General features: G+C 43.8%; 1 protein-coding gene across 3 annotated transcripts in view; it reads right to left on the bottom strand.

Annotated features, from left to right (window-relative positions):
* Positions 1-5,939: 5,939 nt before the first annotated feature.
* grik4 (glutamate receptor, ionotropic, kainate 4) overlaps positions 5,940-25,785 on the bottom strand; it is a 197,965-nt gene continuing 178,119 nt past the window's right edge. For 2 of the 3 annotated variants that reach the window (XM_080772183.1, XM_080772185.1), the window contains 7 exons: positions 18,708-18,817; positions 16,937-17,110; positions 15,490-15,655; positions 12,744-12,969; positions 11,980-12,108; positions 10,561-10,679; positions 5,940-7,961 (listed from right to left, as the gene is read on the bottom strand). In XM_080772183.1, coding sequence (XP_080628309.1) covers positions 7,569-7,961; positions 10,561-10,679; positions 11,980-12,108; positions 12,744-12,969; positions 15,490-15,655; positions 16,937-17,110; positions 18,708-18,817 — 1,317 coding nt within the window. In that variant the 3' untranslated portion in view covers positions 5,940-7,568. The remainder of the gene's footprint in view (positions 7,962-10,560; positions 10,680-11,979; positions 12,109-12,743; positions 12,970-15,489; positions 15,656-16,936; positions 17,111-18,707; positions 18,818-25,785) is intronic. The other variant, XM_080772184.1, reaches the window with a different exon arrangement.

Raw genomic sequence — 25,785 nt, 5'->3', positions numbered from 1 at the left:
TGAACGTGTGTGCGTGTGTGCGTGCGTGCGCGTATTACATGGAGAGGTGGGTGGTTAGTGGTTACATACAGTGACAGGCAGTGCGGTGCTGTAAAACCTGTCAACTCTAATGCTGCAGTGTATGTAGAGTGCAGCGACAGCCACTGGCAGCGCCATAAAGAACTGGAATGAGGTGTTAGATGCTGTTCAATCAACCGAGCACAAATGAGCACAGAGAGCCAGCTATGGGTGAATGTACATCACTCAGTTTTGAACCTCATTAACTTAATCATATCTCTATTCATAAAATTAATATTAATGAATAATATAGCAATGTTTTCCCAGACTGAGTGCTCTGCATCTTCATACCTCGTCCTGTCTCCCTGTGTACTGTAACAACAGCTATATACAGTTACATTCAATCCGAAAGAGTACAAATGGGACCATTTGGTTCCATTTGTAGCCTACATTCTGAGTTAAAGCAACACAAAGGATTTTAGGTTTATTGTCAGGTACAGCAGAGACTTAATACAGCAGAGGCAAGCCACGAGAGGAGGTTTGTTCTTAATAGAAATGTATTTATATAGTGGAATAAAAAAGTTAAAAACATAAAATAAAGCATTGGGAAATAATTGTGTCTAAACCCTGCCAACTAAATTCTGACTCTAGCTTCTGTGTAATTGGCAATTTTATTCCAACGCTGCATGATTTAGCACCTGCCCAAAGATTCAAATCACCAATACAACACTGGCTGTAGCTGATGCTAACAGCAGGTACAGCCAGTGTTTGTGTTGGTGATTTTATTCTTTGGCGGGGACTTTATTTGAATGACGTCGCGTGCACGTCACGCAGGTCACACAATGGACCCTTGATATGCTCCCAGGCTTATAGAGCGCCGAAGTCCTGACGTCATTCGCTCATCCCTTGGTTGCAAGGGGTTTGCGGATGTTTTTTCTCTATGGAGAATAACATTGGGTCATCTTAAAATCGTCTCACACTGACATGACGGTCGGCATTCAGCAGCCTTTGTAAACTTTGTTGAGGTGTGGAGAACTGTTTAATCGATGCATGTGCGACTGTGCGTCTTATACTCCTCAAAGTTTTTTTGGGGGGGGCTTGCGTGGAACCGCATGCAATGACCAATGCAACACTGAGTACAGTGATGGCCTTACAATAGCCTCACCAGTGTGTGTGGACAGTGTACTTGATATACCGCTGTCTCATGCAATTAGTTACAATGACTTTAGTGAGAGACCCGGTATGATTAATATTGTACTGTATTCACACATCGTACTGGTCAAATTTAATTACTTTGGAGATGTGGGACATTGACACTGTACAAGGGAACAGTTTTGTAAAATCTTCTCTTCTTTCTCATTTATCCCTATGGGTGAGAATCAGCAATGTTTTACCATAGACCTGAGTTCAAACATACCTTGAAATCACTGCGACTATATTATGTTTTTTTTGTCTATAGGACTGGATTTACTTGAAAGAGAGAACTTAAGCCAGGCTGCCTGGTAATTTAGCTCACCCAGCAGAATCCGTGTGAGTCATGAGGACACAGGTTTAAACCTGATGCCCGTTATGGCCTATATGTAATGGAGGAATTTATAAAACGGAAGCACAACATGGGCATCAGCACAAGGGACGTCACCAGAGGGTATTGTGAGGTGCAGTAGACGCACAGCCAATTGTGCAAAATTCCTTTTCAGTTCAAGGACAATCTACCCACTAACACAGGGGAGCCCACACTTACTTTCAAAATGACCAGCTGAACACGATCTACCCACCGAAATAATGTATTATAGTTTTATACCATTGCTGAAAATAGTTTAAATATGTACCTGAGGGGGCTTTGGAATAGCGGAGTTGGAGTTACATATAAGACAAATGCATTTGAATGGGAAATAGAGGGGGGGGGAAATGGAATAGGTAGGTACTTTTTGTATTTAATTTGTAATGCCGCCACAGCAGCACTCATCAAGCAACACTCAATCAAGTCACCTTCATTCATTTTTTTTAAATTAAATATTATAGGGGCATATTGTATCTACCTGCACAGCCTTTGTGATCTACTGGTAGATCGTGATCTACCTTTTTGGCACCCCTGCACTAGTCTAAGTTAGTCCATCATTTCTATCTGTTAAGGCCCAACTAAAAGGATGGATCGTTTCTCTAGTTTTATTGAGTGTCTTGTATTAGGTCAAAACTATAGGCCATTTTTACTGTTGTTGTTTTCTCTTCTGTGTGTACCCTTTCAGTAATGTTTATACCGGTATGTGCTCCTTGCTTGTTTCCTGTATGGTGACTATGGATGGAAATTAGCATTCTTGCTCAATCCGGTGTAATTTTACGAGTGGTGTTCATGATACATGCATATTCATCCTCTTCCACGTCTCCCCTATCTCTATATCCTAGGTTTCCTCCCTGTCACTCTTCAGTTACTCTCCAGTCTAAATAAAGCATAATAATAAAATAAAGACAAATAACAAAGTGGATTTAGCCAGTGGTTTTCAAAGCGGGTTCTGCCAACCAGGATTGGCATAATTCCGACGGCACATTAGTCTGACAACGTGGCTTCGGCTTATGGACACTTTGGGATATTTTTTAACACTACCACAAGCGATTACACCGTTTTAAAGTGGATTTTCATGACAAGGACCGATCAAGTCGGCGCAGTGGCTCTTCAAAGGTTAGTGGAACACGATTGTGTTATCACGGCATTAAAACTGTCAGTTAATTTAGGGCAAAACTGAATGGAAATCCAACACTCGACTGCGTTTATGCAGTTCGACCCAGATGTGCCAACAGTTTAACCAGCGCCACCTCAGTAAAAGGTTAACCAGCACACGTCATCCACATTCATGTATTAAAAGAATGATTGATGATACACTGTGGCCCCTTTTCCACCGGTTGGTTCCCAATGGGAACCGCTTCATTTCTTTTTGGTTCTTAGTCCATGAGCCAGAGCTCCAAAATTGGAACGTTATTATGAATTGAGTGTATCCCTATATTAAATTGTTTATAGCTAGTCGCGTTAGAATTTATCATACCTCCCGTTGTTGTCGTTCGTCTTGGGAGTGTTTTGGCTACATGAAGCTACTTCAGCATCATCCGGGATAGCACCTGGTCCGTCTCTAAATGTGCTCCACTTCTCATACACTGGACTCACAGCTTCCTGGGCAATAGACCACAAACAGTTAAAGTAGGTACATCATTTTCATCAACTGCCATCACCAACACAGGGGCCCCTCAAGGCTGTGTCCTCATCCCCTTCCTCTACACTCTGTACACAAATGACTGTATTAGCCCCTCACCCACTAACATCACATACTTTAAATACTCTGATGACACTGCCATTCTCGGACTGCTCCATGACAATAACTCTATTACGGTCTATCAGAATACCATTTCTCATTTCACACAGTGGTGCACTGACAACTACCTAGAGTTGAATGTGGTCAAAACAAAAGAACTGGTCATTGAAACAACAACCCACACTGGACTTAACCCACTCCTCATTAATGGTAAAACAATAGAACAGGTAGACAGCTTCACATATCTTGGACTCACACTGGACAATAGACTTAGGTTTGATCAACACATTACATCTATCCAGTCACGCTTTCAGCAAAGACTCCATGTAATCCGTAAACTAAGATCATTATCTGTTGCTCCTCATCTTCTGCTATTATTGTACAAAAGCATTATTCAACCTGTTCTGTTGTACTGTTCTGCATGTTTCTACACCATACTGTCCATGCCTAACAGGAACAAACTTTTCAGTATCACCCGTATTGCTTCCAAAATCATCGGACTTCCTACACCCACACTTTCTGATATGAACAATAACGCCATCACACGACTAGCACTCTCGATATCAAATGACACTGACCATCCTCTGTATCGTTTCTTTAACCTCATGCCATCTGGACAAAGATACAGAACCTTGCCATGGAAAAAGGTCCGTTTTAGTAGGAGTTTTGTCCCCTCAGCCATCGCGGCATTAAACAAACTGCCCCGCCGATAGGATGGTTCTGTACACTGTGGGGACCTCATGTTTAGTTTTTTGTACTGTCTTGGTGTTATGTGCTCTGTGTTGTTTTTTATGTGGGTGTTGAACTGTTGCACAGATTGTGAAGACAAATATCCTTCGGGACAATAAAGATTATTATTATTATAAATCGCTGGGCGCTCTGATTTAATGGATTAAATAACCCCGGGCGTTCGGTGTGTTAACGGTCCAATTCTGGAGCTCTGGCTCATGGACTAAGAACCACAAGGAACTGAACCAACCGGTGGAAAAGGGGCCCGTGTGATAACCGGCTGGCTGAACACATCTCTGAGAAGATTTGAGCGCATATGGATTGAGAAAACCAAATGGCAAAATGATTGAACAATCATCCAGCATGTCCATTCACATGTAGGCCGGCTTACACAATGTGAGACAAATAAATACAAATAATTATAGGCAATTACATTTCTATAATGGCTATACGTATATATACATGCTGAGTGAGTGCAGTGGGAGTTGTTATGTTGATTCTCTATATTACCTCCAAAAGCATATATTCAACCACGCTAACTTGCTGCAAAAGAATTATCACGTCAAAATGAAATATGGATGATAAAAGTGCAAGCGATACATGTGTGTGTTGGGACGGTGGCCTGGTATTGAATAATCATTATTGGGAGAATAAAAATGATGGTCACGCCACGCAAATGACCATGATGGACGCCTGCGCACTTCAAACTGTCCAGCAGTACATCTTCAAAACAGGCAGAAAGAAACACATTACCAATGCACAAAGAACTGGATCTGAACTGAATCAAAGGAACCACGTTTGCTGCAGCTTTGTTCACAATACGCCACTGCTGTCAAATTATTATGAAATATAGGATTTTAATTCAATAAAATGAACGAATGTTTTCCCCCTGTGAATCCTACATACACTGACATGTGTTGGATCTCATTGCCTATACACACTTCAGGATGACATTATATCATCTTTGTAATAATAAAGACGTGAAAGTGACTGAGAAAGTTTTTTTTTGGAATGAAATGAAATGATTAATTTCAGATCAGGTGCAAAACGTTGGGCTGGATTCATTTTTAATGGCCTTTACCTTTAGAATGGACTTAAGGAAAATGCAATTTAAAAAAAAAGAAAGAAAAAGGTTTCCCTGGGTTCTGATATGTTATATTTCACTCAAGTTAGACAACACGGTCAGTCTTCATTTCCCCCACGCAGGGCCTCATGTTATCTCATCAGGCCTCATGTTATCTCATCTCTTCATTTACACTCCATTTGGTTCCATTCACAGTTAACCCATTCTGGGCGGGAACCCCTTTTGGTGTTAGCATTACGTTATGCTATGCTATTTAAAAATAGCAGATCTACGAGCTTGTAGGTCTTGCTATTTTTGAAAAATCGAAGAACGACTGACATAGAAACATAGCTTTTTCAGAAAACTCTCATTTTCAAACAGACATTTTTTTAAATCTGATCTCAGGTCAGAATGGGTTCAATTAACACTGATGACTTTACTACGAAGCCATGAAACAACACCTGTTAGCTTGTAGATCAGTGGTTGGCGGCGGGAGACAGCATCGTATACTACAGAGCAGTGGTTCTCAAAGTGGGGTCCGGCGAGACCCCCAGGGGTCCTTGAGGGGTTCTAGGGGGCACCAGCAAAATGTATTAATAATAGCATCAACAATCATTTAAAAGGCAATTTGAAAATAGCTGATCTACAAGCTCACAACGTGTCACAGTGTAATGTGTTGTGAGCTTGTAGATCTTTTTCTTATCTTTACATTTTGGAATAGTTTTGAAACATTTTAATGACACACATCCTGAATGGGGGGGGGGGGGGGGGGGGGGGGCGTTGACATGAAAATGTTTTATAACCATTGCGACAGAGAATAAATGTGTCTAACGCTTGACCTTTGATCTCTCCCTCTTGTGATAGTGAAAGTAGAGGACCCATAGAGTCCTCTACTTTCAACCCAATGTACACCAGATGACACCAATGTACAATGTTTCGGTACACAGTACACAGTACACAATGTACTGTACTACTGTTGCTAATGCACACAGTGTACATACTGTGCTGTGGACTGTAGCGTGTAGCCTATACAGTACATTAATAAAGGTACTAGTACCGTTTCATTGGGACAACTAGTGGAACATGGTGCTCGTTAAATCCGAGGGGCATAGGACACATTAATAACACAAAATGCCAATACACAGAAGGAAATAAAGATGTAAATGGATGTGTGTGTGTGTGTGTGTGTGTGTGTGTGTGTGTGTGTGTGTGTGTGTGTGGTTAGCGATCATCTTGGCATCTCCATCATTCAGATCAGTGTTTCTCAAAGTGGGGTCCAGGCGGGACCCTCAGGGTTCCTTGGGGGAGGGGGGGGGGGGGGGGAAAGCGGAACCTTACAGGTCTGTAACTCTGAGAGTTATGGGGGCCCTTGAGATGGAACCGTTTGAGAGCCACAGATTCAGATGAACAACTATACCAACACCTCTGGACGTACAGTGCATCGCTGTCTTTCAGAGATACCAAGAATTAAAACATCTTTAGTATGGAATATCACTACTAGAAAACAAGACGGCGTGTGTCCCACCGTCTTCACTTGTTGTTGCTGTTGTTGTTTCAAGGCTGAGGTGCTTTCTTGGACCACAAGGTCACCCTTGTTTTGTTTTTTGGCACTTTCAAAATAAAAGTATTTGAAGAATGACCTGGCATTTAAGGCCTCACTCGCACTGTTGCAACATGCATACAACATTTGTCTTGTGTCTTGTCCGTGTTTAATGGCCGCCCCAATGCATTTCCAATGGAAGTCACATGGTTTGACAAAAACAATTGTTTGATGGCTGTGGTGTGCCCCCCTCCCCCGCATCAAACAAAAATGTTTTGTCAAACCATGTGACTTCCATTGGAAATGCATTGGGGGCGGCCATTAAACACGGACAAGACACAAGACAAATGTTGTATGCATGTTGCAACAGTGTGAGTGAGGCCTAAGTCTCTTCAGCTTGTCCTTTTGAAGTGACGTAATCTATTAGTGTCCATACAGTAAATCACCAGTCAAAAGAAACACTGGACTGTTTAAAGAACAACACAATAACACCTTTTCAGCACTGATAATACAACCGAGGAACCAAATAATTTAAAAAATGAAAAAGGTAAGGGAACAACACAATGACGAATGAGTGAAAATACTGCATAGTACAACTGTCCTCCAGCTGTCCTTCCTTTCCTGCGCAGGACAGAGGCCAGTGGGGACTTTTTCCCACGTGGAGACGGACTCATCAGTTTTTCCAGGGGACGGTGGAAACATTCCATCAGTAGGTGTCCAGTCAAAACAAACCAAATATAAACATTTATCACCTAAGAACGTCGCAGAGTTCGCCGCTGGCTGTTGTCTCCACGGTATGACGTATGTCCACAGCGTTGTCGAGACCCCTGAGGTCAAGCTCAGAAGAACAGCTGAGCCACAGCAATACGTTCCATCCCTTTAAAGTAGAGAGGTGGCTGCTGGGAAAGTGAGTCCTGTGATATGTGTGAGCATGTCATTATTCAGGTTCACTGCTATTGGTCGTCTTTTCCCACTCTATGCTCTCCTCGCTGTGTGTGGGAGAGGGCAGGGCCCCTGTGGCCCCTGGAGGACGCATCCTCAGTCCTTGGAAACGCCGACACTCGGGGCAAATGCGGATATGGCTGCACCCTCTCGCCACCAGGGCAGCCTCCTGTGCCAGTCTGTGAGAGAGGGGCTCGGATAGGCCGGTGCCCGCGCATAGCTTGCCGTTGCTGAGACTCACAGCGGCGGCTCGCGCCCGCCTCTCCTCCAGGGGTAGGGGCCGCGGTCGCAACATGGAAACCCCCCGCCGGCGGCGCATTTGCAGGCTGTCGCGACACAAGACGATGCCCTGGAGTTCTCGTAGCATCTCCTCACACATTGACTGCTGCTGAGAAAGACAGGGAGGAGGGGGGTGAGAGGAGAGGGAAAGAAAAGAGAGAGCAAGAGACCAGACGACTCACTGACTGACCAACTGAGAGATGTCGCATACATAGAACATATTACGCGAGGTAACGATCATATATAGCATAGAGACACAGCTGGCAGACCAGGCAAAACAACAAGGACAACAAAAATTGGCACTTGTGTGATGTGAGGGGTGCTCTTATCATTATACATCATCATACATCACATTCCATGGTCAGACAATAATCAGACTTTCTAGTCTAGTCATGTGGTCTAGTAGTAATAGTGGCGGGATTTTCATGATTGACTGGTTTCTAAGCCAATGGGAGACTATATGGCCATATGGCCAACATTGGGATATTTCTGGCATGAAGGCAGCCCTTGATGGCTGATTTCACCCTTCTGCTGGGACACTAAGCCCCACGGCCAATGGGACACTAAGCCCCACAGCCAATGGGACACTAAGCCAGCTCTCCTCTCCTCCACCACACCATGACTAGAGACTGCAAACGCGACTACATAAAGCCCCACTAAGGTACAATATGCAAGACAATGGAATGCAAGCTGATAATGACTTGAGTCATTTCTTGTTTTTCATAAATCTGTGCTATTGAACACCCTTTGGGTTTGTGTGTTGGTTAAAAAATATTGAACCAATGGATAGTATAAAAAAGCGCTTCGACAAAAACCTCCGTTTTTTCATTACTTGAAAAATGAACATTTTGGAGTTAGGTGTTTTTTTTTTACAGACAGCAGATATATGGAATTGTTTATGACTCTCCATTAGAATTCCGATATAAAAATACATTTAAAATTTCAAACACGTGTGAATATTTTCTGGGATTTACTTCCTTAGAGAAAGACAAGACACAAAGCTCAACGGACAGTACTGTAGATATACGCCTTCATGCAAAACAGACACATGGGTAGACGTTCACATGTCTAAAGGACTTACACACTGGGGGTATAACGAATAAAAAACACACGGAAATCACAGGCGAATATTTCATATCACAACTATTAATAATAATAATAATAATAATAAACCTTTATTTGTATAGCACCTTTCTTGACATGAAATGCAGCTCAAAGTGCTTTACAGAGCTTCATCGGTGTATAATACTCAGATAGATGTATCGGCGTATAGATGTGTAAGTATTACAACCAACAGCTCAACGAATGATATTTTCGGATTGGAACCCCACGAAAACAATAGCCTGGGTTCCAGCCTGAATCGCCGCGTTCCGTAAATCTGTTTCGTCACTCGCTATACTCTATAGTCTGGCAGCAGGCAGCAGACTCGTATTTCATAACGTCACCTGTTCCGTTACGTAGCTACGTTGTTGCTGATACGTCATCAGCCAGTGCCACGCAGTGCACATTGATACGACGTCAAACTTTACAAATCTGTTTACATTCTCCGTGAATGAAACAAGTGTTGAAAAATATCGTATCCGGGGGAAATACATCTGACGGATATTCCGGCCCGACATTTTTCCGGCTATGCAATCTCTGCCTTATATTGTGACCCAGGCTTTTCTCTTCGCGGATGAATATGGCTGGTAACCCAGGCTGTTTCCAGACTGAGTATAGCGAGTGACAAAACAGATTCACGGAACGCAGTGACTCAGGCTGGAACCCAGGCTACAAAAACAATGCCTCCATTGTTTATACGGTCATTTAGAATTAAACATGGACCATCTAAGACCATCAAAAGAAGCCACATCACAGGGGTGTTGACTTTGACACGCTGAAACTTTATTGAGAACATTAAGAGAGAGATCACAGCATTGGGTTGATTTGAAAGGAACATTATCACAGCAGATAGACAGGTTGTACTGTAAGGCATGTCTCAAATTAGAGTAGGCTGGTCATCAGTGACAATAAAATAAATAAAATACACGGCTCGCATAATCTGCACCATAAGTGTTTCTTCACTGGCATCAAAGTGCTGTATTCTACTAAACCTAAACTATTATTCTTCTACTGTGAATACAGACGTAACCATAATTGCGTATTGTCGCTGTCGGGAGGAAACCACCTAACTCCATTTTTGAAGTTCTTGCAATAAATCGATGCTATTGATCACCCTTTACGTCATTAAAAAGCACTTCGGACAAAACCTCTCAACTCCATTGGACCCTCAAACTGTCTGCTAAAGCAGCTAACTTCACCATTCTCCCCCCTCTCATGCAAGTCATTGAAACAATAAGTTACAATACCAACTTCGATGAGGCAGTATTGCATTGTTTTAAGGTTTTCTTCATTTCCTGAAAAATGAACATTTTGGAGTTATAGGTGGTTTCCCCCCCGCCGACAGCATAGATATAGATGCACTACTTGAGATATAACCTTTGGTTTTGTGCTGTTTAGGTCTCACAGTGCTAGAGCGAGACAGAGCAACAATGCTTGACGGCACACGGGGGGACTGCAGGAAAGGGTTCCTGCATGCAGGGCTGTCAGAGCTGGTGGGGAAACGTTAACCTAGCGGTGTCGTGCATGTGAGGGTGCATGGGGGCCGCTGTGTGCCAGGGAGGGGAGAGGGAGACAAAGCAGACGCAGGTTAGATAGCTCTGCCTCACCTCTGTTCCCGGGCTGTGCCTCAGCATCCAAACAAACTCCAGCACCGCCATGAAGATGGCCACCAGCAGACCACACACCAGAACCACGAAGATCCCTCCTATGTTCTCCATGCCCAGACCTGGCGGACGAAAGGAGGGTAGATGAGGGAGAGAGAGAGAGAGAGAGAGAGAGAGAGAGAGAGAGAGGCGTATCAGGCCCGGCGCCACCGGCGTGCCAGACGGGGCCTGGCACCCTCAGTTGCAAATTCTTCACCCTCATTCTAAGTTCATGTACATATTGTTTTACTATATAGACTACATTTTCAACTGCCCCCTCAGTCATTTCATCCTGGAGCCGAGCCTGAGGCGTACCGTGCGATGATGACGTAAAACAATGTGTTTTGACGGTGCATTATGGGTGCACACTTGTGCATATTGCAGGAGAAATACACTGTGTATTTATTTTATCCTACCCTAGATAACCTCCTCACATCAGGAAAAAGTTGTTTTCCATTAACATCAAATGATCTAAATATTTGTAATAATTATAATAATAATATTAAAATGTTATCATAATGCCCCCAAGCAACACATGCAGGCCAGAGCTTACTGTACCTTCTCAATGTTTTAATTAAAAATTGGGCAGTTACATTTCGCTTACAATTAAATCAGGCAGAAAAGAACACCCCCTGCATACAACGCTCCGATGCAACAACCACAGTATCACTCCCCATAGGTCCATTCTGTGAAGCAATTAGCTTTGAGCTTTAGCTGAGGATGCCAACACTATCAGTGCCAACACACACCTTCCTCTATTAAAGCAATTAAAACATTTGAAATTCATCATCATGCTCATAGTTATCAGGCCCTGAACAGACATCAAACGATAGCAGAACAACTACAAATCAAAAAATTCGAAATGCAGAATCAGCAATTATGAACTTGACATTGACAGATCGAGGCCTACTGTATATCATGTAAGCTAAGGTTTCTGTTGGGAGAGGATCCAAGCACTGCAGGTGGAACAGCTATTCCTAGGTTTGTTTTCTCCTGTCATAAGAAAACCATGAGAAACACCCATGTTGTTTTCTTTCATAGTGTTAGGGGAGATGAAAAAGGTCATGCCAGTGAAGTGGTCCACAGGGTAGGCAAGATGTGACAAAAAGAGGATGAGTTTAACCTATTTTGGGCGGGAACCCCTTTTGTTGTTAGCATGATGTTATGCTTTAGCTATTGAAAAATAGCAGATCTACAAGCTCATAGCGCGCCACCGAGTGGCGCACTATACGAGCTTGTAGGTGTGCTATCTTTGAAGAATCGTGAAAAGTGACATGAAAGTGTTTGAGAACGACTTACATAGAAAAACATAGCTTTTTCAAGAAAACAGTCAAGATTTAGAAGACATTTGGCCGACAGATAAGAAGTGAAGCGACAACAAACCTTTGGCACGATGGTCCTCCTCCTTTGGACACTTGCCCCCGTCCCACCACTTCCTCTTGAGGATCTCCAGTCGGTTGTCCTCCTGAAGCTTCAGGATGGCCAGATCGAACTCATCACGATACACTGACCCTGCAGGACACACCGAGGTCAAAAAGGTCAAACTCATCACAGTGTATGCTTTCTTCTGCTCTAAAGTACATGGTTTAGAAAATATTGTTGAAAAAAAAGACTCCCTTTTAATGCCAAAATATAAAGCTTAAATAATTCCTGCCCCTGTCTAGCAGTTGGTATGCTAGTATCTTCATTGCCTTGTGGTTTCTAATCTAAATCTCTTGCGTGAGGTTAACACATCTCTCAGCCTCCCAAGCCAGCATCCACATCTTCCACAATCTCCCGAAACGCCAGAGACCGTCTGCAATGCAGCCGTGCTTAGAAAGAACAATAGAGAACGACAAAACATCCCAGTGCAAGCTCTCGTCTTCTATCAGGAAAAAAAGCTTGACAAAACTGGAGGTTAATTTCCCATTATTTGGAAACATATTTGATCATGTTGATTGCTGTTCAGTAATTACCTAACCAGACCAAACCCACTTGGGTTTCTCTATTCTCTGGATGTGTGGAAATCTCCAGATATCCACCTTATACTGGCCTCTCACTTCCAAGCTAGAGAGCGCTTCTTATTATTGACCTCCCATGTCTTAGGTTGAGCGCTCTGGAAATACAGACAGGCAGAGGAGCCAGCCAACCCCCCCCCGTCCTCTCACCCAGTGGCATGCCGATGCCATAGCCCTTGGTGTCCAGCAGTCCTCCTATCTGCGTCAGGTTGCAGTTCCTCTGGTGGTAGTACTCGTTCATGGTGCTCTCCAGCAGGTACGCGTAGTTGGAGTTGAGGACGCGGGCGATGCCCTCCTCCGTGCTCTTCACGAACACGCTGGGCTGCTTGGAGTGCATGAAGTTCCACATGCGCTGGTAGGTCTGGTAGCGGGAGTTCTGTCAAGCACAATGTTTTGTACAATACTACGCATGTGAGCCTATGGTTAGGCATGATTCACTCAACTCACAATACAATTCAAATCACAATATAGTTTCACGATACGATATATTTTTTTGTATCTTACGATTTTGCAACCCTCCGCTTGAGGAGTCCAAGCTGCTTCTTTTCACCTGACAGGGGGGAGTTTCCCCGGCCGGACGTAATGTGTGGAAGGAACACGTTATTCCGACCAGTTCCTTTCCCCTCCATCAGGCGCCCCGGCTGGCCAGGGGGAGGCAGTTTAGAGACCAGGATTACTGCATGTTTTTTGTGAGGGTACCTACCCTATAGGGGACACGGGGAGAACATGCATGCAAACTCCACACAGAAAGGCCCTTTCGCCAACCACGGCTCGGGTATGGGCACTGATGACGCGGAGGAGAGATCATCAATTCTCTTACAAACATACTATATAATATAATATGAACATTCGACTGTGAATAATATGATATTTCAAATACTCCATAGGCCTATACATCTTTCTGTAGAAGACTTGTCTCAAACCCTCTGGTCTGTATGTATGTACACCCTCAGGCTGAGGTGATGATTCCTGTGTGTGTCCTGTGGCACTGCTGCTGCCTGTTATATATATATGCACTGCTGCTGCCTGTTATATATATATGCACTGCTGCTGCCTGTTATATATATATGCACTGCTGCTGCCGGTTATATGTATATATGCACTGCTGCTGCCGGTTATATGCCCCTATCTTCAGCCTTCTGAAGTTCACCCTGATGTGGAATAGAGTTTTCCCATAACAACACTCACACAGGGGCAGTGGGATATACTTAGGGTTATGAAGAAGGAGCAAACAGCCACAAAACGGTAAACAAAGCCGTTTGTTGCCTCGAGCGATCGCTATTTCAATCTTCGGGGGAGATTGGATTTCATTTTGTTTGTTTTTTCTGTGCCGTTATATTGGCTGATGGGTTTATTCAAGTGGAAGTTTTCTAAATGGCTGCGCTGGAGTTACGTAAGCGCAAGTCTTTCAATCATCGTGCTTTGATTTGTTTTCCTGTGACTCCAGAATAAAATCTTCACTTAACTCTTAACTCGCATCCGCCTGGGTGACGGCAGATGGCAGACTGCTGGTCGAGCGCTGGCGCTTTGGCATGGGGGGTCAGATCAACATATGGAATTAATTCTGTACTGGCCATATATGGAGCGTGTCTTGAGTGTACAGGGTTTGATGAGGTCAGATCAACATATGGAATGTCAGAACAGGAAGGACGGGTGGGGGTGGATCAACATATGTTGATCCTTATGGAGATTTGGAGGGTTTGAGATTTGAGGTCAGATGTAGAGTTGCTGGCCGGCTCCATTTATGCAGATCTAGGTGATGATCCAGTCTTCTCCATATATGGTCATCCAGGGTTAGATGAGGTCAGTGTCGTGATCTTCATATATGGAGATGACGTGTCACAAGGTGTGATGTCACGAGGCGTGACCATATATGGAGGTGTGATGTCACAAGGTGTTACCATTATATGGAGGCGTGATGTCACGAGGCATGACCATATATGGAGGTGTGATGTCACAAGGTGTGACCATATATGGAGGCGTGATGTCACGAGGCGTGAACATATATGGAGCCCGATACCAACTGACGGGAGATGCAGGTTTTCATAGTAAATGTGACCTATGGTTTCTCCATTCTCCGACCTAAATCATCTCTATATCTACGACATACAAAGGGGCGCCAGTGAGGTGCAAGTGTCAGTTCATGTGAGTCGGGGCGGGGGAGGAGCTCTGTCATCCTAAAGGGGAAGGGTATTGAGCAGCGGTGCTGAGGAACAGACAGGAAACCCATAGAGCCTGTGACTGCTGGAGGACAGCAGGCATGCAGGACGGGAAGGAGACAAGGACGATAACATCACTGACAGACATCGATTGAGGATACTTCTGAGGTCAACCTGTGAGTCTCTCTGTGTGTGTGTGTGTGTGTGTGTGTGTGTGTGTGTCAGAGGCGTATCTACAATAAGGCGAGGACAGGTGTCCGCCTGTCCCAAATCCATTTCTGGTCTGGCCAAAATCCATACAATTAGAACAAAAAGGACAAAAACAAGACCTGAGAACTATTAATGGACAGCTGATTGGCCGTCGCGGTAGAGCGCGACCCTCAATCACCCATTGGAATGTAAATGCATGCCTTTCAGCCTTTGTATCCTACTCGTCTGGCAGGTATATCTCTTTGAAAACCTTTAGTGCTACGATTGTGCGCGGGGACGACGACAATTGACACATCCTGTCTGCCCAAAACGTAATTCCTGGATACGCCACTGTTCTTAGTGTTTTTGATCGACCATAAACAATTCGGAACACAATCAAACAGAACACCATAAAACACAAAAGTGTTTGATACGTGTGTATGAGGCCTGAGCCGGCGCTGTCAGCGCAGATCCACAGGTGTGTACAGTATAGTACAGTATGTGTCTATGAATATGTAGGAGTGCATGTATTATATGACTTTTGGGACCTTGAAGAAGGTCATGGTGGATCCTCCATGCATGGTGCCGTACTCTATGGAGGTCTGGTCTGCCAGGTCGTCTACAGACTCTATGGGAACCACCATGCGTTGCACCGTCAGAAAGGCTGCCAGGTTGGCAGTGTAGGAGGAGATGATGATTAATGTGAAGGCCCACCTGGGGATGACACAGACAAAACATAGATGAACACAGAGAGACCCTGAAGTAGACCTTGTAGGTCGGAACACGCTGGTGCCTTGGGATCTTTTTCTTTGCGAGTCTGCATTTTACACCTTTTGGGGATTAAGCAGTATACTACTTTGAAAAAACAAAACTAAAAACAAAACTAAAAAAAAACATTTTTTAACATAGATGTATTGTATGCGAATCTAGGTAGGCAAAAGGTGCATAAAGACACATTGTCCCGTTTTGCCATGTATGATGAAAGTAAAAGACAACAAGGAATGTGCACATGAGGCGAAAGGACAGTACCGTACTGCCGTAGGGAGTTCAATAAACTGACCCGTGGATGGAGCAATGGATGGATAGAACGATGGATAGAGGGATGTTCGTGGATAAATGGTAACACTGCAGAGAATGCGCACGCAGCCACGCACACACGCACGCACACGCACACACACACACACACACACACACACACACACACACACACACACACACTCCCCCTGTAAGACAGAATACTGTACTGAATGTATTATTTATGTATGAGAGACAAATGATCAAAGCTCTCTCAAGATGAAATACATCCACTGAATGATCAACATGGCATAAATCACAACACGCATACTGTATGTATGGCATGGGAGTGCTTCAAATGAGCACTATGTTTTCTCAAATACTGTACATGTTGTGTGCAACTGGGTGCATGCATATACTCTATAGTATGCATGAATAATGCATGTATAATGTACATGGGATGTGGGACTGAATGTTAAGGAGGGAGTTGCTGAAAAAGAACACTTGTGCTCAGTATACCTACCCATGGTAAATAAAGGTAAAAACAATGGTGGAAAGTAACTACTTTTACTTCTACTTCATTACATCTCAGAGGCAAATATTGTACTTTGACTCCACTACATTTATTTTGAAAACTTTAGTTACTATAGTTACTTTGTAGATTTTGATTAACCACTTCAGCCCTATATACTGTACATTTTGAGCATTTGAAAATAGCCGATCTACAAGCTCACAATGCCTTGCGATGCGACACATTGTGAGCTTGTAGATCTGCTATTTCCCAAAGATCTGTATATTTTAAAACGTGAAATGAGATATTCTGCATGAAGGACTAATACCTTTGTACTTTTCCGTATTGATACTTTTACTTAAGGAAAACATTTGAGTACTTTTCCCACCACTGGTAAATAATGGTAAAAAACTAAACTAAAGCACGCGGACACACGTGTGCGCGGTCCTCTGTGTGCGGCCAACACTAACCACACTCCGCTGACGCAGCGCGTGGACAGAGCCCTCGGGGCGATGGTGGAGCCTTGTTGCATGAACCCTCCGACGGGGAACCAGAAGCTGTTGCCAAGAGAGTACTGGTTGATGAGGAGGTTACAGCGTCCCTTCAGGCAGGGGTGGGGGTTGTACCACTCATAGGGGGTCAATCTGAAGGAGGACACAGTCATAACAGTATTACGTCATATACAATGCACAGTCAAAGACTTGAGACAGAGCGAGAGAGAAGCAACAGAGAAATGACTTGAACCGCCCAAACAAGAACAAAGTCGCATTTTGGTTCACTGAGCGAACCTGCTTTTCACGTCAACATAGGCCTATACACTTCACTATGACCGAAAGAACGCTAATTGGCATGCTCAATTGTTGCGGCATATGGCAGTACTGACAGCTGTGTGCTACCCAGGGTCATTTCGTCATTTCACCATGGCTGAAAGGGAAGGCTTTATACTGCTAACAAACAACAATAAATAGAATTAATGAGCAATTAATGAGCCCACCTGCCAGGCTGTCATGACAACACAGGCCACCCTCACAGGATTATATTTCTGTGTGTCTCTATATGACTGCAAGTGTGCCCTGCTAGGAACACACTCACACTGCCACTTATTTATACTCTGCCACATTGTTATAGGGCATAGCAGTGCATGGTGGCCATGTGATTCTGTAAAAGACGAAAGAGAAAAAAAACCCAACAACAAAAACAACAACAACAAACTTGTGTCTGCTTACGTGTGTGCAAGCGTGCTAAAACACGTATGAGTTAAGTGGCATGCTGTATGTGTGTATGTTTGTGCGTACGTGCGTGCCTGTGTGCAGGGCTGGACTGGGACAAAAATTCGACCCGGTCATTTTAGCACGAATTTGGCCCAGACCAGCCCACCACAACCAGCGTGCAGATAGCAGAAACTATACCGCCCGCTCCGTCGAGGCACACACAAACAAACAAGCCCTAATACCACCACTTTTACAGAACAACATAAATGATACAAACCAACAGACAACTACACAACCATTTGTTGCTCTCACAAGAATGATGCTGGCAAAGGATTCAAGATAGAAGAGGGTGTACGTATTTGTCACTCACTGATACAGGTACAGTGGAATTATCATAATGGCACTGGAAGAATGGCAGCAGGCCTGGACCTTTCCTGGTGGCCTGCTGCCTATTGGCCTGCCTGCCTGTCAATATATACCGGTATATTGTATATATATTCTTTTTTATATGATGGTGGCCCCCTACGGTCGCGGCCCACCGGGAATATGCCCGGTACGTCCTATAGCCACTCCAGCCCTGCCTGTGTGCGTGCACACTGCTATACAACTAAAATTGTCTTGAAATGTGACACCTCAGGGGTTTAACAGCGCAGTAAATGGGCATAAACAAACCCCCAGAGACCACTCCTCCTGCCTGTAAATGTGACACGTACGACTCGGAGAACATCTCATTAGTGCCAGAGCCACAAGCTGTGTGATGTGTCAAGTCTGATATAAGACTTCAATTAAATGTGAGTGACAACCAGATATAGATTATATTTTGTTGTCTGCAGTTGCACCCACGCACCTGTAATAAGCACCCATCATGTTCGCTCTCTCTCTCTTCCCTAGTCCCTCCTCTTTCTTTCTCCCCTTCCATGTATGGAACACTACACTACTACTACTACTACTACTACTACTACTACTACTACTACTACTACCACTACACTGTGGACACTAGTACACTACATGTTGATGGTGATATCTTTACCTGGCCACAAGAAAGAGGACACAGCTGACAGCGAGGTAGGCAAGCAGCATGAAGAGCCAGACACCAGGGGAGAAAGGGTCCAGGAAGGAGAAGTATCCAGGCCTCCGACTCTACAACACAAACACAGAAAAATCCTGCTTAGATGGTGGAACTCTGCACTGGGCCTGTTGGTGAGTCCTAATAGGTTATTCAACACTGTCACTGATACACTGATTCAACAGAGGCATCATTAGCAAACTAGATCAAGGCCAAGTTCAAGGTACACTTCTTAGCGACAAAGACAAATGAGTATTTGTTTTAATCTATTGGTCCTCCATATTGGCTCACTGTTTCTGCAACCCCATGGAATTAACTTGAACTCACAGAACAGGAAATGACTAGCGTCAGCAAAAATAGACTGGGATTTCTTTGCAACTTTATGCACCTGAGAGAAGGTCGTACAGATTTGTGGCCAGGATTTTTCCTGCACATATTGTACTGTACCTTCCAACCGGTTTCTGTTTTCCAATGTAAGTGACCCCAAACCATCAGGAGGTTAAAACACAATCCAAATAAAGTATAAAACAAGAATAACACGTACTGTATGTCCCCATGAAGGTGGTGCAAATATTCAAAGATTTCCGGTGCAACTACATACACGGATGGGCCTAGCAGTTGAGAGGAAGAACCATCTAAGTCCATACTAATTATCCATAATGTATAGATTATAGATAAGGGTTCAGGACAGATAGGTCTTTTCGGTGAAGCCACACCTCATTTTAAGACGAGCATGCCCATGGGTACCCGTAAACACGTAGGCATTTTGGTAATTGTACAATGTGGGCGCTGGGCGTGAATATGACATCTGCATCAAGCTAGGTGAGCATGCAGGCACCTCAGTGGTCCTTGTCTCTCTCCACTGGCTAGGAGGAGGCAGTTTTTAAATACGGTGCTGGACCCAAAAAGTGATCAAATGAAGAAAAAGTGGAACGTCCGCAAACGCTATAATTCTGCTCCCCATCCTTTTTATTTCAACCTACAACAACAACGTTTCGCCCCTCCGGGCTTTCTCAAGTTACATGGGCATGGCCTTGAAATCCTTTAATAGGTGAGAATAAAATAGGTGTTGTCACTCAATCAATCAATTAATAAATAAATCGGCTGTATATGAAGATCCACTACAGAACAAGTTACAACAGTAGTATAAATACATCAATTAATTGATTGAGTGACGAGTCTGACGACACCCATTTGATTCTCACCTATTTAAGGATTTCAAGGCCCTGCCCGGAGGGGCGAAATGTTGTTGTTGTAACTGTTTGAAATAAAAAGGACGAAGAGCAGAATTATATCGTGTGCGGACATTCCACTTTTTCTTCATTCTCTCTCCACTGGCTCCCAGTGAAGCATAGAGTGACATTTAAGATTCTTTTGTTTTGTGTTCAAAGCCAGTAACGGTCTTGCACCTCGATACATTGTGGAACTTTTAGAACAATATCTCCAAGTCACTCAGATGTGACAGTCAGTTGTGCCTTTGCTGCGTTGAAGCAAAGTTGTGGAACAAACCCCCTTTGAGGATCAAAGCTACGCCCACCCTAGGGACTGTTTTCTCTTTCTTTTCTCTTTCTTCAGACTGCGCCCCAGGCCAGTGTAATAACTGGATGGAGGGCGGATTACAAATACTGAACCCATATGAACCTATGAATCCGTTGGAACTAGCAATGACACCTGCATTCCTCATTTGTGTCACTTTGTGCTGGGTGCAAGATGGCCCTCAGTATTCTATTCAAATGGGTCTCCTCTGAGGACAAATGTGTTGGTGGGAGAGGAAGGAAGGCACTGGAGCAACTCAGACAGTTTAAGCCCTTTTTAATTCACAGGGTGCAAGTACAAATTGACGACGTTTCGATGTATCCGTCACATATTCGTCAGGTCATGACAAATGTGTTGGTATAAAGATGCAATTCAGTACTGAGGAAATATTAACAAGGTTTTCAGGCGATGAGGGCAAATGTTCAGTACTACCTCGATACATAGCATTATAGTTACAGTATATAATTATGTATCATTTGCATGTTATGTTATATAAATTTTCTCTACTTTCAATAATATGGAGAGACTGTCTTCACACACAGAACAACATACAGCTTTTGGTGTGGAAGGTTGACAGTTTGTGGAGTTTCTGTCATTCTCCAACATTCAGAACCGTATAGCCCCCAAACTGGAGGACCAGTGAATCGCTCTTTGTCCTGCACGATGTATGGCGTTACATTAATTAATGTCTGCAAAAATAGCTCCATGCACACATAAGAAGAAGGTCATTATTATGGCAAAATAAACAGACACATTTGGAAGGTTACACCCACTGCAGGCACAGAAAGGTCAAATAATAAACTTAACATTACAACATTATTTAGACATTCACTTCTTTGACCTACTGTACTTTATGGCTGAATTATGAATGGTAGCATGGAGTATCGCAGCCTGGGGGTAAAAGCAGATAGACAACAGGTTTGGTCTAGCGTAGAAGGCTAACTGTGCATGAGTTGCATTAGCATGAGTAGCATGTACAATTGTACATGTTCTGTATTGGTTAGGCCGTGGCCAGCGGTAGCCTACTACTGGGGCTAATGTGTCTAAAGAAGGTTTGGCAGCTAGCAGACTGACTGGGATATAGAGGCTAATCCCTAATGTTTATCCAGCACCAACAGCCGTTGTCCTATAAATGAAACCAATTACTGGAGAAATAGAGCGAAGCAGCAGAAAGATTGAGTGTTTGCAGTATGTGTTTATCTCAGAGAGAGAAAGAGAGATAGAGAGAGAGAGAGTTAACCAAAAACTGGTGTCTGGAGTGTATGTGTACGCAGGCAGTATGTGTTCTATTGATTGTGTTCTTCACTGCACTAGTGTTTCTATTATTATGCTATATACTACTGAGGCAATCAATTATTGCAAAAAAAAAAAAAAAGCATACCAAAATGCTGCAGCATATACATATACTGATCCTCTTGAAATTTGCATTAACCACACAGCAAGACAGGTATGATTTTTAGAGGATCATCTTTTATGATCATTGAATCTCCAGTTCGGCTTGCGCAGATCGAGGTTGAGATTCAAGGTTATTGTGTCTCTAATCAGTAATGACATAATATCTGCCCTCCGACCTCTTCCTGTGAGACACACAGGAGGGAGAGGTTGGAGTGTGACTCATTGACTTTATTTTGCATGATTCAAGCTGGCTTACCTGCCTTTCAGTCGGTCTGTAGAAAGCCACAATGTCTAAAGGCCGTTTTAGCGTAGCGTGAACAAAAAAAGATCACCACAATCCAGGTCTATAGTCACCCGCAGGTGTGTGCACTGCATAGACTAAGAGGCTAGAAGAGATAGAGCATAGATATAAAAAGAAAATATATGCCTCATTGGCCGCTGCAGTTCATTGGAGCGACATGTATCGATGTGAGGGCAAAAGTGCGCCGGAACTGCGGAAGCCACGCTATGCCACGCTGCCACTCAAGTGACTACTGGCCAATCACAGCGTGTCATTTCTGGGACTTGTCAATTCAATCCAAATAAACTTTATTGGAATGAGAAAACAAACATTTACATAGGCCTATACCAAACGTCCACTCTGTGACGCACGTGGAAGCTTCTGTGAAGCATAAACGCAGAAGCTTGCCCTCACAGACGCCCCAGAGCCGGAGAAGGCATCTACCTTTCTATGTCTACGAGATAGAGGATCTCGCCAGGTTCAACCAACCGACAGCAGACACACTGATAGCAGGTACAACAGGTGCTGACAATCAGTACAGCATGTATTGCAAAACCGGGAGGGCAAGCGTTCCAAAGGGCATCGTTCACACAGTGGGCACTGTAGCAGCTGGCATCGGCACAGTTTAAATAAATGTAAATGTAACCCAGTAACTCTTGTCTTAACATAAGCCGTCTGAGTCTAAGCCTTGAGTAAGTCTTGTGTGGAGGGCTGGTGAGAATTAATGTCCTGTTTCCATTTTGTGAAATACCTTCATCCATCGCAGGGGCCGGCTTACCCTTGATCCATCTCTTTAATTAAGTATTAAGTCCTTAATGCTTTTCATTGTAATACTCATATTCAAAAGAGGACTAAATTAAAGAAGTTGGCAATTACAGTAATGTTTAGTCTGAGAGAGTAAAGTTCATTCCCTGATGAAGGCTTGATGAACTTCCTTGTCTTTTCTAGATTCCCTCTGTAGTCTGAGAGAGTAACTGCTGAATAGGGCAACATTCATTTTTACTCAGAAGTCCTATAGGATCACTCACAGGTTGCGGAAGACCGCCCTCTATCATACTCGAACACCAAATATAGTACCTGTATACACGTCAGTGTCAGTCTGTGCGTTGGATTGAAATCACGTGTGTATGTCAATGGCAGTCAATTAGTCAAATGCGTATTAGTTTTAAGTTGACAGTGATATAAGGTATTTTTATACATAGATACATGTGCAATGTGTCATAATATTTGCACTGGGGGTACTAGGGGGGCCATCCCTGCACTGGGGAAGCCACAATATGTTACGCCACTGATCTTATCTTTTCCGTACAGCAAGGAGAGGCAGGTGTAAACAATGAACGGAGGTCTCTTCTTCCTCCCTATAATGTTTATCTTTTTATAGAGGATAATGGAAGCGTGTGGCAGATTGAAGAGTGCAGAGATAGGCGATTGGTTTACTCTTCAAATGTACACGTCAGGTGCATAGTGTGCGAGTAAGATGCTGGATTTAGACTGCAGCTTTAGCACCACACAACACCGTGACACAGCATCAAAATATATGTTTTCATTGCAATAAAGTAGCATGACTGACTGATGCTGAGGTGGCGTGCGTGTGTGTGTGCGTGGGTGGGTGCGTGCATGCGTGCGTGTGTGCGTGGGTGCGTGCGTGCGTGCGTGGGTGGGTGGGTGCGTGTGAATGCATGGGTTTAGGTCTAGGTTTGTGTCTATGTCAGTGTGTGGACAGACAGTGAATAAGGCAGCTCTCTGCCCCCAGGACAGCTCTTCAATCTGAGGTGTTCTCTATTGACCCAAAACTAACCACTCTATCTAATTAGACACTCATTAGACTGTGAACGCTGGATGGATACAAATAGAAACACACAGAGGCAAGCAGACAGCACCTCAGCCTCTGATAATTGTGCTGCTGCTACATTGGTGGTTGAGCGATATTTTTGGCAAATTGGCTGAGATTCAGCTGAGGGTGGTTATTATCAACCTGACCTCAGAGGCCCATCTGGTAAGATTGCATACCACATAAATTCCCCTTTCCGAGCTTGACTTCACCTTTCCTGTCTCTCTCACTGTCATTATCAGAAATGAATACAAGAAAAAAGATGAGTTGGGGGACCACTGTATAATGCAAATAACTTCTAATACCTTCAAGTACACATCCTTTACAGTGTTTTCTAGGCACAGGATCATGACAAAAGCTTTCATACATGCAGACTACTTGGCAACGTGAGTCACATGAAACTCTTCCTCAGGCGGCAATGATTAATTGCTTTAATTCATTGCTGCCTGCGGAAGAGTTTTGTGATTAACGCATTGATTAAATATGCATGTTTTACTGTAAGCCTTTTGTTTGCCTGTGTGCCTACGTATAGTCAATGCTGTAAAGGATGTATAGTCCAAGGTATTCTTTGTATAATGGTCTCCCACCACATTTACTTTTGCATTAACAACCAGCAAGCTCCTGTCAGAAGAGATCAGGATGCACTCAGGCTTGTAAGTAAGCCAGCCTTAGAAAATAGTAATAACTTTCTTCCAGGTTGGGTCTCACAAAAGACAGAAGTACACACAAGCACGCACACTTGCACACGCATGCACAGTCGCACACACACACACACACACACACACACACACACACACACACACACGCACGCGCACACACGCACAAACACACGCACACGCACAAACACACACACACACACACACACACACACACACACACACACACACACACACACACACACACACACGCACACAACAGCCATGACTATAGGTAATTAATACCGAATTGGCACCTCTACTTCATCACATTGATCACTGATATTGATCTGACTGAAATGTTAATTTAAAGTTTGAAATGAGCAGCACACACTCTGGTTTCAAATCAATACGTGAAGGACTAAAACAAAACATTTGCAATCACAGAAATTCAAATAGTGAAGCCATGCTGAGGTAGCCTGGTTATTAGACTGAAGCATGACAATAATCCACGATGTGAGTGGGGCCAGGGCAGGGTCTACTCTATATGGTCTGGAGCCAGGCTAAATGCTGAGGGCCTCTTGAAATCATCCCTTAGGCTTAGCAGATAAGAAGCGTAAGATGGACATAGCTTCTTAAATTTCTATAGCTTCTTCAACAGGGATAAGACCCACCCGTGACACCTCGTCATTCTACCCCCTGCTGGGCTGATTCAGAGACAATTGACCCTGCAGCACCTTTTAACATAGCACCTGCTGCTAGCATCGATTGATTCCCCCACCGGTTGGTGCTCAATTGAGCCCCTCGCTGGTGGGCATATTAGCCATTGACGCCTGCAGAGAGGGCTCGAGGGATGGAAAGTGTGAGTTGTAAAAAGAGGGGGAACGGGAGTGGCGAGGAAGGAACATTTCGCATGGGTATATATGCTATGCTAATGAGCTTGTTCTAATCGAAAGAAGACCTCCATGGAGCTTGTGCCAGTGCTGGAGGGTTTGGGGGATATAGGTTGGTGATTAACGGGCCATTAATGAATCACCACCATGAGGATCAGTGCCGGACCACATCCTCCTCACTGTGATACAAGTTATTCTGTGGATCTCGACAGTTAGATTCTGTTGAAGTGTTTTCTGTTTGCAGCCAAAGAACAGGAGCACATGCATATATTTACCCGGGGTTATTATAGGTGCCGTTAACTTTCTTTTGTTTTTCATGGTTCAATAAATGAATAAATAAACACTCTTACTCATGTGGTACATATGTGACTAAATTTGACTGAGGGACTGCCATTGGATTTTTTTTGTCATATGTCATATGAAAGCAGGGAATCATAGCTTCAAATCATAGCTTCAAATATTGGTTGTTCAG

Source organism: Protomyctophum bolini (assembly GCF_963924005.1).
Source record: "Protomyctophum bolini genome assembly, chromosome: 9".
In the NCBI taxonomy this organism is placed as follows: domain Eukaryota; kingdom Metazoa; phylum Chordata; class Actinopteri; order Myctophiformes; family Myctophidae; genus Protomyctophum; species Protomyctophum bolini.
The sequence above is the reverse complement of the archived record's forward strand: the minus strand, read 5'-3'. Positions and strand labels throughout refer to the sequence as shown.